The sequence below is a fragment of the Merops nubicus genome, unplaced genomic scaffold (genome assembly GCF_000691845.1).
Source record: "Merops nubicus isolate BGI_N331 unplaced genomic scaffold, ASM69184v1 scaffold22329, whole genome shotgun sequence".
NCBI lineage: Eukaryota > Metazoa > Chordata > Aves > Coraciiformes > Meropidae > Merops > Merops nubicus.
In genome coordinates this window covers 9,609-27,251 of record NW_008632038.1, presented here as the reverse complement: position 1 = coordinate 27,251, position 17,643 = coordinate 9,609, and the positions used below count along the sequence as shown (strand labels likewise).

The following is a 17,643-nucleotide window of genomic DNA, read 5'->3' as shown; positions in this document are numbered from 1 at the left end:
AAAGAGTTATTTTGTTGGCTCTATCTGCACCCTGCTTGTTAAGTTTTTAGGTACAAAGGACAGTTCAAGTGGCAGACTGAGGCTTATAGACATATGAAATACCACAGCTGTATGGATTTCATGACTTGGTTGTACTTGAGCTCCTCTGTAATGGCAGCTGAAGTAGCATCTATTTCTTCACTACACTTGTGTCTTTTTTCACATTAAAGAATATCAAATACTCATTACTTCTGTCAGTTTGTGCATGTCTTTTTTAACATGTGCCTGTGCTTACAGATTTCCAGATAAAATTTAAGTGTTTCTTTAAACAGAAAACAAACCCTATGCTGGTATCAAAATAATGAAATTCATTCATCCAAGGGAATATTACTCTTGCAACTTCAACTAGACTAACTACTACCAGGAGTAATGTTCTTGCCTGTAGAGATTTTACACTTCTTATTGGGATTTTTTTCCAAGCCAACCATAATCACACTTCTTCCTTTATGTCTTTATAGTGTTCTTTGCTGCTGCCTCTCCTTCTTAATGCCCACTCCTGGTATTAGCTGCAGTTGTATTTAGCCCTCTTGGTCCATGGCTAGTACGCTGGATGTTGGAGGCTTACTGTGTTTTCATCATGACATTTGTTTTTGGGAATGTTTCTCCCTAGGAGCAGACCTGACCAAGAAGGAATTCTGCCCCATGACAGAAGAACACAAAGCCACATTTCAAAATGTTTTAAATCAAGACCCGGTAAGAGTCCCAGTGCCAGCAAAACCTGGAACTGGTTTGGCTGAGCAGTGACAGAGGGAAATACTGCAGGAGGGCACAGACCCCTCCCGTGGTGGTGGGGCTGTTCCCTTGCTATAACTGCTCTCTGATATGCCTTTAGGAGGTGGACCAGGAAAAGAAAAATAATAAAGAGCAGAGTGAGGAAGCACCAGCTGTGGTTCCCAGTAGGAAAGGTAAGAGGTTTTTGCTGAACACACTCATGTAATTCACCAGAGCGTGTGCCTTGGTCACCTGGGTCAGAAGCTGTGTAAAGAGGTGCAGAGAGCTGCCTGCCCCCTACCAGTTATTATTAGAGTGTTTTAATGAATAGTAGTTGCAATTAGAGATCAGAACAGATTAGCAGAGGAAAGAAGGCAAACATTACTGTGCAAAAACCTGCTTCTCTGATTTCTACCAACACTGATCTAATTAGCTCAATCTTCCTCTAGACAGGAGGGAAAATTCTTAGAAGTTACAAAGGAGTTGGCATATTTGAAATGATTCTGCTGTGCCCACCCTCCTGAAATATTTGTAGAGCAGCATCTTCTATGCTAAGTAGAGCTTGGGGTGATATGATAGAGATAAGCACAATGTTTCTACTGAACTGTGCTTTGACCTCTCCACTCTTCTAGTCACAAAACCTCTAGCCTTTGGAGTTCACTAAAAGCTGGTGATAGAGTAAGTCATGTAATATCCTGAACTTATGAGCTGGAGACTTAAGCCAAAACCTATAATTAACCATTCCTGTACTGATTTGACATCAGTTGAAGCCAACTAAACAACTAACTTCTGGGGTTTTGTACAATTGACAGTACTGTGCTGTCTCACTGATGCTCTAACTCTGAGAGACACCAGTTTTTACTGGCAAGAGCTTAACACAGGAGATATCTAACAGTGGCTTCTGTTGGAGCTTAAAAGACTTCCACAAGCAGGTTTTGGGAGGCTGTTTTTTAACTTTTGTGTGAGAACTACTTTTTCTCTCTTCTCAGGGAGTTCACCCACTGCAAGTGGCATTAAAGGAGATAAAACAAAGCAAAACGAGCCGTAAGTGTTTTGACTTCCAGTGCTGCCTGCAGGTATGAATTTAAAGCTGCAGTATGTTATATGATTGCTGCTTCTTATCCTACAGTGACTGCCCTAATGAGAAAGAAGTGGAGGTAAGTCTTGACTGCTTGTATTACTTAAGTATCTCTAACAACAGATCTTGTAGGTAAGCCCTGATTAATATCTTGTCCTATGTAAAAGAATTATGGTGAGTAGCTTAAACTGAATGTATTTCTATAAATTGGCTTTTGAAATCTGTCTTTCCAAGCCCAATGGAAATTTCAGAAGGGATGGGAGAAGGTGGAAATCTGTAAAACAGAACAAAAGATTTTTCACTACTGAAACATTTGTTTGCAAGCTTGAAGGACCATAGATGTGACCTCCTCCCAGGCAGAGTGTGCTGATTTAAGACAGTTTTGTCAAAAGACACAGATGGCACACTGTGTGCTGCTGGGATATCACCTATTCTGGCTGCTGATTATCTCCCTCATCGCTGCAGATGGGAGATGAGCTTTGTGGAACTGGGACATGTTTCCTTTCTCTTCTGTACCCATCCTGTAACTTTGTTTGCAGGGTGTAGACCCAAATGTCACATTATGTCCAAATCTACTTTAACACCTTCTGCATCACTTGGGTTATTCCAAACTCTTTTCCTCTCCCATAACAGGCTGAATTTCTGAGGTTGTCTTTAGGTTTTAAATGTGACTTGTTTACCTTGGACAAGAGAGTGAGGCTTGAAGAGAGGTCCCGAGACTTGGCTGAAGAAAATTTGAAAAAGGAGATATCAAATGCTCAAAAGATGTTAGAGGTTAGTATAGGCCAAGACTGGTGTCTGTGTGTGAGTGTAATACATGATAAGCAAAACTGAACTAAGCTCTTAAATGATGCACTTGGAGTAGGAGAGACTTTGTACTATGAGGGGTAGCCTTCATCTGAGTGCTCAGGCAGTGGGGAAGCTTTCTATTGCCCAGATATTGGGGAAGAACCCCTGTCTGCAGCTGATTTTATGCAAGGTAAGCTGAAATCTTTGCCCACTGAAGGTCTGTGTCCAGCTTACACTGATCAAGGATGCTGGTCTTGTGACAGTAGAGAAAGAAGGGTGAAGTCAGCTGATGACTCTGAGGAGTTGTTCAGGCACACACTAACAGCTCCCACTGTTGGTTTTACCAATATGCTTCTTAGGCTTTAGTTCCTTTGTGTGAAGAAGACAACCAAGCGCAGGAGATCATTAAGAAGTTGCAGAAAAGCTTGCAGTTCCTCAGCCAGTATGCATCCCGAGTTGCCAGTAGAGCAGAGATGTTGGGAGCTATTAATCAGGTAATTGCTTCTGTGTAAATGTATTTTGTACAAAGTATAAAGCTTCTAGATGTAAAAGGACAGCTGTAGCTGTTTGCTAAGCTTCTAATTCCAGAATTAGATTTGGGAATCTTGTGTATGTAACGTCTGAGCAGTACAGCTTAGTCCTGGCTTTCTTTTCACTGATCGCTGTTTGTGGTGTTATAGGGGATCCCAGGCACAGGTGAGAGCAGCTACATTGCTCTAGCATTGTTCAAAACCAACAGAAATATAGTCCTGATTTAAAAGGAAAATAAATCAAAAATCCAGAAAAACTTTGCCCTAGAGAGATGTATACAGTAGAGAGCACAAGAATGCAATGTGGTAGCAAGTCTTGATGCTCTGATGGTAATTCTGTGCCTTATGAAAAAGGTAGCTAATAAGAAAAATGTATGGAATTTTATAAAGACCTGCTCAAATGTTATGTGTAATTGTGTATAATGCCAAAGAACAGCATGAAAATACAGCTTGGCAATACTAGCAAGTGCGTGGTGGCAGCTGAAACTGTAGATCAGAGAAAGGCGTGAGGAGGAGTTGTAAGGGCTCAGAAAATGAAGACTGGCTTATTTTAGGATAAGAGTAATCACTGCAGAAATGAGACCTGTGGAACTTGGGCTTGTGTTGGGAAATGGGTTGCAGTGAAAGTTGGAAAGGGTGGACAGAACGGAGGGTGTTGCATCACGGTGATACGCAATGAAAGTAGGTGGTTAAAGAATGTTGTTTAAATGTTAAAGAAGGTCTTAAACTCTAAACGTGATGCAGTTCCTCAAAGAGCCACCTCTTTTCCTGCTGCTGTCCCCCCTGCTCTGTTAGGAGAGCCGTGTCAGCAAGGCTGTGGAAGTCATGATTCAACACGTGGAGAACCTGAAGCGCATGTATGCGAAAGAACACGCCGAGCTCGAGGAGCTGAAACAGGTCCTGCTGCAGAATGAGAGATCCTTTAGTACTCTTGGGGATCGAGGTAACTGGGAAGAGCTGCTTTCTTTCCCCTTTCTAGCACCTGCCAGATAGACCCTTACCTAGCTGAAGCACAATACATTAGGTGGAGGGGTTATATGACTGTTATTTCCTTTCCTAAAACCTGGGGGGGGGGGGGAAATAGCAATTAACAATATCAGAAACAGCTTTCTGAAATTAGACTTGTATGTAAACTGCCATGAAACTTGGAGAGGTTAGAGGGAAGCATTGCCAGCATGCAGTAGTGTTCTGGCTTTTAGAAAAGCACATTGCATATGGCAGTGATGACCTTATTCTTTGTGAGCAGTAAATTTGGGTACTCACTTGCACTGGAGCACTCCTGGTATCTATTTCTGGGTCACTGAGCTTTGACTGCTCTCTACAGATGCTTCCTGCTCTTTTCTAAATACAAACTGTGGACTCCTGAAGTGCAGGTGCTCTGAATTTCCTCCTCTAAGCAGATGGTACAGTGGTCAGGTTTCCAGACAGCACTGTGTTCTTGTGGCTTTGTCAGAGGAGGATTAAATGCTTCTGAGAAATAGAGCATGTATTTTAAAATCAGAAGAGACAGCCTAGCACACCAGTAAAATCCTTGCAGGAGCTTTCTGAATCACAGGCTATCCCTCCCTGACTATAAAAGATTGTCCTCTAACAGGATACTCCATTGATAACAGAATACACTTAATGATAGCCACAGAAAATTGACTGTAGAGGATGTATAGTGTGTAACTATTATGCACTTATCTAATGAAATAGAAAACTTTTTCCTGAAACCTCATTTCTGCTTTCTGAGAGTACTTGGATACACTCTTTGCTCAAAAAAAATCAGACCTTTTGTTGCAGATAGGCTTACAGGAATGCACTGAGCTTTTTCTGACGTTTGATCTCTTCACAGATGAATCTACAAATAAAAAGCTACCAAATTCTTTTAATTTCAAGGTAATGGCCTTTACAGCCTAACATGAAATTTCAAGTGTATTTTTAAGTGTGTGTGTGATGTGTTGTTTTTTTTTTTTTTTTTCTTTGCTTTGTCATGGGCTGGTGTTCTGCTACTTGGTGCTTTTCTGTCTCAAGTATGGGCTGATGTCACCAAACACAAGGACATATTTTTCAATCACCTCTATCTAATCCCACCAATCCAAGGGAACTGCATGTGGTCCTGCTTAAAAGATGGTGTGTTCACAGAAGCTGCAATGGATGTGGTCTATGCAGTGCTTAAGAAATAACTTTCATGTGTGGTTCTCTCATTAGGATTACAGAAAGATGGAAAAAAAATAGATAGGAGCAATTCAAAGTGACTGCAGGAATTCCTGCGAGCACCATTAGGAGAATTTAGGCATGTTGAGTTTTGGCATTTTTCTGGAAGCTCTATAGCCAGCCTCACTTCAGATGCTTCACAGGGGAAAAGCAATTTGTGTGGAAAATACTGCTTTAAAGAATATGGTGTGGGCTGCATTTATGATTTCATTCTTTTGTGTGTCTCTTCAAGCTAAGTATCAACATCTATTTTTTTTCCCCCTATACAATTTCTATAAAAACAGATGGTATTTCATGTGATCAGTGAGTAATGCAGTCAGTCAGTAATGCCTCTTGTTTGTATAGCCATCATCATCCCTACGAAGAGTTAGCCTTGCAGCATTGCCTAGGAGTGCCGGAGGTGCAGGGATTGGGTTGCCCCTGGTAAGTAAGGATTCCCAGGTGGTGAGGCACTTTACTTTCTCAAAACTGGCTGGGCTGAAGCATGAAAATGCCAGTGCAGTAAGTGTGTAAAAACTTCTTCTCTAGGCCCAGCTCCATCAACCTGAAGGAGATGAATGGAGTGATAAATTCCACAGGAGATCAAGCAGTTGGTAAAGTTACTTGGGCTTGTCTTTGAATGTGGTTAAATTTTCAGGTCAGGATGTGCCTGTCTTAAGCAGCTTATGGGGCATCTTGAGGTATAATAACATTCAGGCTGTATCTATCATGGAAATTTTGTGCTTCAGTAGGTAAATGAGCCTCTGTGGCTACATGTCACAGCTTTTTCTTTTTAAATTACCTTGACTGTCTTGCATTAGAGCTAGAACATGAAACAGCACTGATGGATTTGGTGTGAGGAAAAAGACCCACCACAATCCTAATTTTAGGCAACTGATTTTGAAACTTATTTGTCTAAGGCCTACTCAACTGAGTAGCCTGCTGCTGAATTTATTTCCTGCTATGTATCTGATGGGGAAACTGAGGCACGTTGTGTTTGAAATGTGACAGGGGCCGACTAGGAGCAAAGCAGAATGAGAAGCGTCCTTCACTCCAGCGCTTCATGAGCACCTACTCCTGGGCAGAGTATGAAGATGAACAGTCCGAAACAAAGTAAGTTCAGCAGCAGCCTCTGAGGTAGGGGTGTGTGTGTGTGGTGGGTTGGTTTGGTTTTAATGAACCCTTAACTGCCCACCACCTGACCCAGGCTATACAGTCAAGCTGTTGTCAGCAGTGTCACACTGACTGCTTGATGGAAAAGCTTTGGAACTGTTGATGCTTCCTTACAGAAATGAGCAGTCAGACTCTCCTGCTTAAGTCCAAGAGCCACCATCCAGGAAGGAGAGTGTTTCTGGAAAAGGGAAACATTCATCCAAATGGAATCTGGAGTCAGTGTAAGTTTTCTCACATCGTGAGGTGAAGCAGTGTTTGGGTGATGGAGGTGGTAAGAGGAAGCAAAGCTGTAGCTTTGGTTTGATTAACACTCACTTCTTAATCAAAGCAACCAGGAATGAGTGATCTTGGGTGCCAGACTTGTCCAGTCAGGGACTCATTACCCATTCTAAATTGTGAAGTAAAGAGGAGCCTCCTGCTATGACCCCATCTTTCATTTACTTTGTGACAGCTGTTACAGGTAGGCTACTAGGTCATGCTAACATGTACTCTTGTGAAGATGATCAAGGATTTGAGGCCTGTGCAAAGTTTACCAGCAGCTTTGGCATATGCTGAGACACAAGTAATTATCAAGACCAACTCCTGACTATTCCTCCTAATTTCTCCAATTATCTCAAGTCAAGGAAGGGATTGCTGTCCTAAAACAGTGTCCCTTGGAAGCCCCTGCCTTACAGGAAAGGAGGTCTGCTGTCTCTGCAGAGAAACTGTTTATTCCATATGAATGAACAACACTATATCTCCACTGGGAGCATTCCTGATCAAGGGGGAGATGAAATAATTATGGCAGTATGCAAAACTGAGAAGACAGCAAGAAACAAGTAGAGCATTATTTTTCTATTGTTTGATAAAGAATGGAGATGCCTAATGTCATGAGAGGTCTAGGATTTGGATAGCCAATGAGAGTGAGACTTCTCCCTAACCTCAGGGAAGGCACCAAAGCCCTAGAAACCAATAAAACATAAGGTTAGCACCTTCAGTGCTTCCTACAGGCAAGATGACTTGATGATCTGCAAGGCAGGTTTGGTGAATCCTCTTCAGAAACTGTGTGTGGTACAGGGAGCACGAGTGGGCTTGGGAGTTGGGTCAATCACCTAAATAGCTTGTCAAGAGCTTGCTTACTGAAGTCTGCATTTTAAACCCAGGACATAACCTGTCACTGTACTTGGCTTCCAATGCAGTAACAACATTGTCCTGCTGGACAGTTAAGGATCTGTATGTTTGGGGGGTGGGAAGAGAGCTTCCAAGTTCTGAAGAACAACTCAAGCATGCTGACTTCCTCTCCTGTGCAGGTACAATTTAGTGTCATCGTGGATATCCCGTTTCAAGACTTCCTTTTCCAACGCTAACAAAACTTTCTGGCTTTCTGTTTCCATCCTGGTACTGCTTGCTGCTATCACAAGCTTCCTTACTGGGCTGTCTCTTCAAAGACCAGCAGATGCAGCACCTGTAGGAACTGGGGACTCCTGGACTTTACTACAGCAGCTGTTGTGGCCATATATAGGACTTCAACACTATGGACCACCCCCAGTATAACAAAGGTTCTGACTCCTGTAGTTATACCTCCAAGCTATGGATAACAGTATGAGAACCTCAGTATATCTAAGGGTACATGTTTGGGGTGTGGGTGGTTTTGGAGGCAACGGGGTGGGGTTTTTTGTTTTCTTTTATTTGTTGTTGTTGTTGTCTTTTTTTTTTTTAGCATGACTTAAAAAAAAAAATATGAAAATTTTTCATTTTTTTTTTCCCCATTCTGACAAAGGTCATCTTTTCAAGTACCTAAAAGGGTCTCAGTTCCATTCAGGTTTACAGTGAAACAGTTGAACATAGCTAACAATAAATGTGCGACGAAGTGGTCTAGCCACAAGAGAATAAAGGACTTCGTTTGCTTTAACAAGATTAAAATGCTGCATTTTAGTCATGGAAGCTGTTGCAATGCTTTGAATTGAAAAGGATTCAAGACCTGAAATGTAACTTTACTGAAAGCTTTTGATAATAAAGTTTTGAAGGAAAGCATTCAGTATTCAAGAGTATGTTAAAACTCTTGTGGCCAGGAGCAGCTGATACACAACATCAACAAACAGGAAGGTAGCTGCTTCCACTTTATCCATTGCTTCTTGGCTGGCAAAGTCCTTAAGCATATGGTGCAGTGTGGAGTGAAATTCAGAATCTTCTTCCAGCTCTGTTGAAAAAGCTTCACTGGTTTCAGTCATCTTGAGCTTTTGTGCTCTCTGACCATTAAACATGTAAAGAGACCAGTCTTTGTTGTTGACAGAATCTGCTCTAAGATGTTCCCTTACCTATGGCAGGAAAAAAAAAGATTGCTGTAAGACGGAGCCTGTGCCACTACCAGAGTATAAACTCTAGTATGAAATTCTAAATTCTAGTGTCTGCAGGAGTGTCATACAGAAACAAAACTCAAGGTGCTGCTTTGAACTCCTCAAGCAATGTTAGCTCCCTGTGCCTAAGGGACTCTGTACCAGGTACTGCATTAACATCAAAATCTTCCCTCCAGTTTGCTTCTGTGACATGCAGGGTTTGGCCACTCCAGCTGCTGCTCCTGCCTCCTGGGGAGTGAGGAGCTAAGTGCAGCAGGAGCCATTTGTTTTAGGTCTTGCTCCTGGGATTAAGTATTGAGCTAAATGTTTGTCTATGTCACACATTTAAACTTCAGAGAGAGAGCTGGTCAAGATTTCAACAGTATGGTATGTTCTGTATCTACAGCCACCACTGGGAGTATTTGTTTGTCTGGGTGAGGTTTTTAACCACATGTGTTCTAGCTGATGGATGGAAACAAATCACTGCTTAAGTTGCTCATTCTCTCCTTTACAGCAGGGAACAAATGACACCCCACATGGATAATTATGAAGCTTGAAATCAGATTGCTGGTTGGAGGACCCCTCCAGCAGGCTACTTTATCAAAATCAGCATCCAGCTCTATCATCCCAGCTTTGGCTAAAGCCTCAGTAGCTGCCCTAACACACATCCTAGCACATTGCTATGTACCTTTGTTACTGAGATGGGTTCCCTTAGAAATCTCTCAGCGGCATGAACTGTTCCTTCTCTGAAGCTTTACTGAAGCTGCAAAGCAGTCACCCCCAAATCTACATTCTAAGACCACAGGCAGGGGTTGAAGACTGAGCATTACCTACAGAAGTTGTTTCTAACAGTGTATTTCTAACTGTGACAAAGTTCTGTGCTGGTTTACTCTAAGTTTAGTCTAAATCCACAAACCTTGAACACTACTTGCTCTTGACCTGCTTCTAGATTCCACTTGCTCCAGGCAAAAGCAAAAGCAGATGCAGCCAGTGCCATCTGCTGATAGGCCCTAACTTCTGCTAGGGGAGCCTGCAATGCAAAAGGACAAGTTAGAGAAAAAAATAATTCTCTGTGTTATACAAATGTTAGCAAAAGCCTGATGTAACCAGTATCCACTGGCTAAGCTGCCAGAACACCTGATTCTGCACAGCAAGTATTCATTCTTCATAGAAAAAGAACTTTACCTATGTGAAAAGGGGGTAGGAAAAACAAGAGGAAGGCCATCCACTCGTGCACTCACCTTCTGGCTCACAGAGACATACTTGTGAGAATGTTCTCCTGGGAAGATATTCACACCAGCCTGTTTCAGAACTGCTCTTAGGTCAATGGGACTTAGCCACTTCCCTGTGATGTGGGAAAGCACCTCCTCCTCTCCCACCACTACTGCAGACAACATGCACTGGTGACCCTGTTGTGCAAACCAGGGAAAGCAACTTACTGGTTGTGAAAGCAGTTTTCTGCTTCAGGCATCAAATGTTAGTATCTCACTATGTGGGATCCTGTGGACCTCATCTGTCCCTCTGGGCTGTGCACTGACAAAGCCAGAAGAAGGCCACTTCTCTGGGGGGTTTCAGAAATGATGGTGCTGGTCTACTGGCCCACAATTATGCTCATCCAGGCTCTCTTAAACATGTCTGTTACTGAACTGATTTATGCAGCAATGAGCTGTACCATGTAACCTGAACCTTTGGAAGGAACAAGTACCAGTAGTAGGTTGTTGGGAATGCTTTTATTTCTCATGGTGTAGCTGAGAGGAGAGAGGAACAATTTTTAAGTCTGTAGCCAGTGAAAGAGTCTTGAATCCAGGGAGGAGGTATCAGTATCACAGCACCTACTGGAAATGGCAGAATACAGGCAGATGCTTTCCTATGACCAGTTCATGGAAAATAAGTCAACCACTAGTTAAATAATCCTCAGTGCTTGGGCAGGAAGAGATCCTCCCTCATCATCACTGATACTCAAATTGCTCCTGTGGAAACATCCCAAGTTCTTCATAAAAGACATTAATATTTTTTTTTTTTAAAATCTGCCAATGTTTTATATAAAAAAAAAAATACAATACCTTAATTTCTATCTGAATTGTTGCAAAGACTGTGGTAAGTACAAGTAGTGCCTCATCCACACCAGTGGGCCGCAGCTCCCATGCCTGGTAGGGCAGGTGGAGGTGGGCATCCTGGAGCAGTGTAACTGTACAGAAGGTGCCCATCTCAAAGGTGACACTCTTCTCCTGCCTGTCATAGGTTACATTGCTGATGCCATCAGTTCTCCAGTACTGGCCTTCACAAAAGGGATGAAAGAATACAAAGATGTGTCTGTAAAGCTTCTGCTTGTGATAGGTGCTAGGGAAGAACTAGTAAAGACATCCAAGGTTAACTAACATTCGCAGTTAAGATTAAATATTAGGAATAACATAAAAAGGATTCCTGTAAGACAAAAAATTCCTTTATTTTAATTGTCATTAGGTACGAGATTGGGCTAATTTTAAGGGGAAAGCTTTGCCTTGGTCTCAGAAGGGCTAATACTAATGCAAATGTTTCTTACATGCTACAGAGCAGTCAACAAACTCATTTTCAATAACTACTTCAACTACCAAGCCTTTTTAATAGGTTCTGCTCTCTTTCATAAATGTTAAGTCAGAGTTATGTTGTTTTTATCTAATAACTAGAATATCACATCTCATTTTTAACCTTTTCATATTTTTACTTAATGCATGCTGCTAGGAGCTAATTTGGCTCAAAATGGACTGAGCGTGGCTTTATCATAGTACAGCCCAATTTGTGGTGTACAGTTGTACTGTTACCCACTAAATGGTGTGTATATTTTTCCATTCATGCTAAAAAGCTTCAACAGAACCCCCCAAAAAAATCCCAAAACAACCCTATAACAACAAAAAAACCCCCCTGTATCAATTAACACTGAAGTCCCCAGATTATTTCTGGGCTCTGAATTGGCCCTTATCTTTACAGCTGGCTTCTAGAAGTAGTCAAACTCTGGTATAAATTCTATTATTCAGACTAAATTAAAATCAGTTTGTGTCCTGAGTCCATACCTGCAGGATTCCATCGGGCTACCACAGGATTCTTAAAATACATCACGTTGTCAGAGAGCCCAAGGGTTATCTGTACTGGTGGCTGTGTGGCATCTTCAGCCCCTTCTGGGGGATAGGGGTATGCTGCCAACCCAACATCAAGTAACTTTGGACACACAGGAAAAGGACAGATTACATTTTTTTTAGAAGAAAATGCAATAGTCTTCTTTTTAAAGTTTTTCTTTATGCCAGCCTAATCACCTGCAGAGGCTCCTAACACACAATTTGGAGTTTATTACTGTTAATGGTCTGCTGATATTGCATGTTTCCAACTACAGTGTTGAAGGCAGTAGAAGGGTGACTGCTTGCAGGCCCTTGAACCTTCACGTGCTGTCAGTGGCACCCTTCAGGCAGACCCACACAGCAGGTACAGTCCTTTTTCAATAAATCTGCAGTCTCCAAAAACAATACCCAAGAGCACCTGAGAGGCAGAACCAGCTACAATTCCACTTTGTCCACACAGTGCCAAGGGTGCTGGTGAGCACTGACTGAGCATATGCTTCTCTAAGTGCAGTGTTCCCTCCAGGCCCCAGTGGCTCCAAAAATTGGCTGAGGGTAACTGAAAAATTATTTGAACCCTTGGACCTTCAGTTGGCTGCTCAAGAAATCATCCACGCTGCACACGTGGTGGTGACACACCTCAGGCACAGCTCTTCAAGGATGAAATGCTCGTGATGTAGCCTCTTTCCTCACTTACCTCCACCATGCTCCAGTCCTTGATTTGCTTGACCTGTGGCGGCAGCTGCAGGGCGTGGATGTGGTACACCCCCCCCACGGGGACAAGCTGCTCCAAATCAACAACCTTCTCATCAGTTATGGCCTCTTCTCTTTCATTCATCTCTTCATGCATCAGTGGCTCTGCAACCACTGATCAAAAATAACCAAACAACATGAGTTAACTCAGTGCTTAAACTAAGACAGTGAAATTTGCCACTTCTATTATTATTCACTTTTGCCCAAGAAGCCCACGTGCTTTAAGTGCTTTACATTCTGCAGCATTTCAGCCCCATCTACTGGTGTGCCCCAAATCTTTTAAGAACTGAAATGCAAGGAAAAACAGACAGCTGGGCAATTGAAAAGTATGTCTTGTTTTGGCAGTGAGGTTTTTAACAGATTAATCTCTGCTCTGACTTTGTAGTCATTTCAAAATGCTTTATAGAGGAATAATGTTTTACTGACAAAATGAGTCACATCATTAATCACAGGAGAATTTCACAAGTATACAACAGAGTAGATTCTGGACAGAGTTAGTAACATTTTATTGGTATGACAAGAAATGAGGCAAAAATATATAAAGCACATACAGGTCATGTGCTGAAGGTGAAAGAAACTATATTTATGAAGAGCAAAAGTGACTTAATGTGAAAAAATTTTCAGATAACAAAGATAATGCAGACATATAGATAATTAGGTATATAATACATATATGTATGAATTGATGTTTTGATTAATTATAAAATGTTATTTGCCATGGACAAAAATGCCCAGAAATATTTTCTTAAAAAAAGCACTCCAACAAACCCCCATAAAACCTTCCACCAGCTGCTACAGAAGGGAGATGAAGTTATGCATGACAAGGATCAAGGAAAAGTGTTCAAGGATCAAGAAAAACTGTAAAAACAACTACTGTAAGTATTAGGAAATTTGCTTTTCGTGAATGAGATAATATCAAAAAATTCATTATCTATCTAAACTGTCTTCAAGCTTTTAAAAAACCAAGTGAAGATGGGGATATAGTTGCATTACACTGCATTCACACACACAACAACATAATGACCTTTTGCAGGAATGACAGGAAAACCATTTTACTACCAGCCAGAGTGGAAGCTTACACTTCAACTTGCTTTTTGAAATAACACTACAAAAATATTTAAATACATATTATTTAAGTAAATATTATGTCGTCTAAACCAAATGTTCATTCTCTCAAGTTAAATTAACATCTAAACACTGGCACAATGAAGTTAAATCCAGAGAACTGGAGTAGCTCTTGCTCTTTTCCCTGTTGTTGCAATACTGTTTTTTCCTCTCATCTACCTCACTGCCTGCTCTCACTGAATTTGTGGTAACTGAGTGTCCTTGCAGCCCTGTTTTGAAATAAAGTGGTTGAAGGGTTTGCAAATCATTAGCATGCCAGCCAAAGCAGCATTTCAGGAGCCTTCTCCTTGTTTAAGCAGATAAACAAGCTTGAAGCAATTTGGGTATGATGAGTGCCCTTCTGTGCACATGTCACCTCATCCTGGGGCAGGTTTTTCAAAGCCTTATTGAAATAAAATAGCAAATTCCTCCAAATGAAGCCCAAGTTCTTTATATTCTCCTGAAAACCATCTGGTTTGGGTGGCCTTTAGAGTCTCGTCTGACAAGTGGGTGCCTGGACTGTACTCAGCACAAAGAGGTGGGGGGTGGGTTGTTTTTTGTTTTTTTTTTTTTAACAAGGAGAAGGCTGTACAGTTCAGCTAAACTATGCCAGCCAGTTTGCAGCTGTTTAACACAGCACTACAAGAAAACTCCCTCATTAACCCACAACAAAAGGACACCACAACACTGAAGAAATTTGTAACATAACTTAGGTGAGACAGTTAGTTTTAATTCCCAGATTTAGGCCCTCTTTTAGGAAAGCATATCAGCATGTACCTCACTTTAAGCACACATTTAACACCCAGCAATACCCAAGTGCCTACCAGTATACCCATCTGAATCAGTTTTTTCTAAGGAAGTCTATCTCAAGGCAGCCTGGCAGATTCATAGAGACTGTGTGTCTCACCCAGAAACACACATGAAGATATGCACAGTAATACACAAATGTACATAAATGTAATAAACATGAACCAAATCAAGTGTGGAGACAAAATCGGTTTTCCTATTTGTCCCATTTTCTCCCTGCATTGAACAATCATTAACAGGAATGTCAACAACACTCAAGTGTTATGAAAACACCGATATAATTATGAACTTTGTTCCATTCACACAGATCTATATCACAATGTTTTCATATGTGAAATAAAATACTTAGAACAAGTACTTCTGCAATGCAGCACATAAAAGCTAACCAAATACCTTGTGATAGGTCCAAGATTTCTGATTTCTTCTCAGTTTCCTCCTCTGTACCATTTATATCAGCTATACTATTGCTGTTTTCTTTAAATGAGACAGGACTCTGTATAAAAAGCAAGAGACTTTTTTCCCTTAGTCAGAGACAGTCACAGTAAAGAAGAGGGTGGAACCTCCTTCAGGAGGCCCAAGGAGAAAGCGTACAGAGCTGTCTCAGAAAGCTGAGAGAAGTGGAGTCTTCAGAGGGAACAGGAAAAGCAACACAACTGCACTGAGAAAAAGCCTATGACCTGGGAAAGAAAAAGAGAAGGGATGAAATGAGGAGCCTGAAGTCTGAAAAATGTAGGTGAAAACTGCCAAAAGATTTGTCACACAAAGAGAAAAAAGAAACCAAGAAGAATGAGATTTCAGGCACTGTTTGACCACAAAAGTGTCAGGGACTGAAAAGGAAAAGGCAAAGCTCGTTGCTCCAAATGTATAAGGAAGGCATAAAACATGATAGTTTAGCTATTTGTGCAGAAATTTTGAATTAAGAACCCAAGTCATTTATCTGCAGCCCTCTGCTGGCAAGAGCCTCAGCACACACAGCTGCACAGCTGCACAACTGTACCCACTGAGCTCTCAACCCCATGCCCAGCACTGCACATTTCCCTCGTACCAGATTCCTGCATCCATTTTATGGGGCTGTCAGCTCCTCAGAAGCAGAATCCATTCATCTGGACATGTCAGAGACTGATGGAAATACCTTACAACAGTATCTGATGTTCCTCATGGCTTGATCCTACTCTTAAACCTCCAACCAAAGGTTAACTCAACAGCACGGCAACTACCACACCTGTCCAAACTTCCCTTCTACCTTCTCTGTGACAATGGCTGGTCATTCATCCTTCCATTCCCTCAAGAAGATCTATGAAGTACGACCCCAAGCTGCCTTTTCTATATAAAAAGTTTAAGAACCTGTCTCTCCCAGCCACAGGATGCTGCAACTGGGCCTCAAGTTACACAAGCACTGTAGAACACCCTTCTATGACTTTTTTTTTAGCCTACCTTTCTGCCATCAGAACACTTTTCTTCCTCAGCGGGCATGCTGGGCTCTTCTCTGGCTGTCTTTTCCTTTTCTTCTGGTTCTTTTACATTGCATTCTGAACGCTGAGTAAATTCTTTGCTATCTAAGACCTCCAGTGTTGGCACAGTCTGACACTGCAGCCAGAGGGGAGAGACGTGATCGTAACGAGTGTGCAATATGCGAACAGCAACGCTGCTCAGAGCCAGTGACTTTGGAAGGTCAAATCCATGCTGTGCATCATAAAACATGTGAGTTTTGAACCTGTAAATAACAGTTAAAAAAAATAACGTTCCCTAGCAAGATTGGCAACACACATATTTCTTCATAAGTATTCAAACTGGTGTTCTACACTAATAGTCACCCAAATTTTCTTGTGTCGCGTGGCACAGTCTAAGAAATAAAGTTGGGTGACACGATACATGTCCTGTCCTGTGCTGACAGCTGCCTGTAAGCCCCTCCAGAAAAGCTGTAACTGCATTAAGGGGATCAGGAGCTGTAAAAATAACAGTCTTGATAGGATGACAATGAGGCAGAATCAGATGGCAGCTCTTCTGCACAGTATATTCCTGGTAAAACTCAGCAGTTTAATGGGCAAACCCTACACAGGTGAAGTCACCAGCTGTCTGTGTTACATCAGGCTCAGCATCTTCTACAGAAAACCCAACAGAAACACAGATGCAAGGGTAATTTTGACACCCAGCGGTATTGTACAGCTACTGATCCTTGTGACAGGGTAGGAAACGGGCTGAGAGCAGCACAGGAGGCCAACTTGCACCAGTTCAGGCTCCTAACTTGTGACCTTGGGTTCTTGTGTCACATAAGGAAGTTTCTTGCCCATTGCAATTCCTGCCCAACCAAAGCCAGAACAAATCAAGTAGTACTTCTTTTGGGATAAGATCAACTTATCACAAGCTCTACAAATCTTCTGGTAAAGTGACATTTATTTTTTAATTCTTGATGGAAAATTTTAAGTGCATCTCTAAGGTGACCAAAAGGCTTCAACACCAACCCAAATGGGCTCTTCCTGCAGGCCAGTCTGACAATGCTCCACACCCAGCCTTCTACTTATCTCAGGAACCCTCACAGCAGCAGGTCCTTTGTCAAAGCAAAGTCCTTTTACCCTTTTATTCCTCATATTTGTAGAGTAGGAATAGGAAGCTGGCTCAAAAATCTTGTTTGAAATATGGATCAGTTAAATGGTAATCTGATTAAAAAAATAATACCTTTGATTCAGAACCTACTATGGAGGATATTTGCATCCCAGGCTCTAGAATCTTTTATCTACAGACAAATGAGCACAAAGCATCAGTCATGGCTTTGAAAGCAACTGTAACAGCTTAGAAACTTAGAATTTAATGCACTAACATTAATTCCAGAGGAGTTTCAGTTCTCTGCACGTTTTATTGTTTTCCTTTAAAAACTGTTGTGGCAGTAACAAGGTTCTACTGAAGCATTTTAAGACACAAATTCTATATATTTATGTGTGTATATATATATTTATGTATATACATATCTAAAGCACTCCTATTCCTTTAATAAAACACTGATGTACCTCATGCTTTCCTTAGCAACAGGCTAGCATGACACCCACCAGCTGGGAGTCTGTAGAATGAATGGTATTCAGCAG

General features: G+C 41.6%; 2 protein-coding genes across 2 annotated transcripts in view; one reads left to right on the top strand and one right to left on the bottom strand.

The window, feature by feature from the left end:
• LRMP (lymphoid-restricted membrane protein) overlaps positions 1-8,028 on the top strand; it is a gene marked incomplete at its 5' end in the record, with an annotated part of 34,785 nt that extends 26,757 nt beyond the window's left edge. The window contains 13 exon segments of the mRNA XM_008947810.1: positions 650-732; positions 872-944; positions 1,740-1,794; positions 1,880-1,907; positions 2,462-2,602; positions 2,977-3,111; positions 3,943-4,090; positions 4,982-5,025; positions 5,689-5,766; positions 5,872-5,936; positions 6,334-6,435; positions 6,612-6,716; positions 7,785-8,028. Coding sequence (XP_008946058.1) covers positions 650-732; positions 872-944; positions 1,740-1,794; positions 1,880-1,907; positions 2,462-2,602; positions 2,977-3,111; positions 3,943-4,090; positions 4,982-5,025; positions 5,689-5,766; positions 5,872-5,936; positions 6,334-6,435; positions 6,612-6,716; positions 7,785-8,028 — 1,301 coding nt within the window.
• A 488-nt stretch (positions 8,029-8,516) lies between these two features.
• Positions 8,517-17,643, bottom strand: part of CASC1 (cancer susceptibility candidate 1) — a 14,547-nt gene continuing 5,420 nt past the window's right edge. The window contains exons 6-13 of the mRNA XM_008947809.1: positions 15,998-16,277; positions 14,957-15,056; positions 12,597-12,766; positions 11,861-12,005; positions 10,874-11,088; positions 10,052-10,219; positions 9,727-9,840; positions 8,517-8,792 (exon numbers count right to left, since the gene is read on the bottom strand). Coding sequence (XP_008946057.1) covers positions 8,517-8,792; positions 9,727-9,840; positions 10,052-10,219; positions 10,874-11,088; positions 11,861-12,005; positions 12,597-12,766; positions 14,957-15,056; positions 15,998-16,277 — 1,468 coding nt within the window. The remainder of the gene's footprint in view (positions 8,793-9,726; positions 9,841-10,051; positions 10,220-10,873; positions 11,089-11,860; positions 12,006-12,596; positions 12,767-14,956; positions 15,057-15,997; positions 16,278-17,643) is intronic.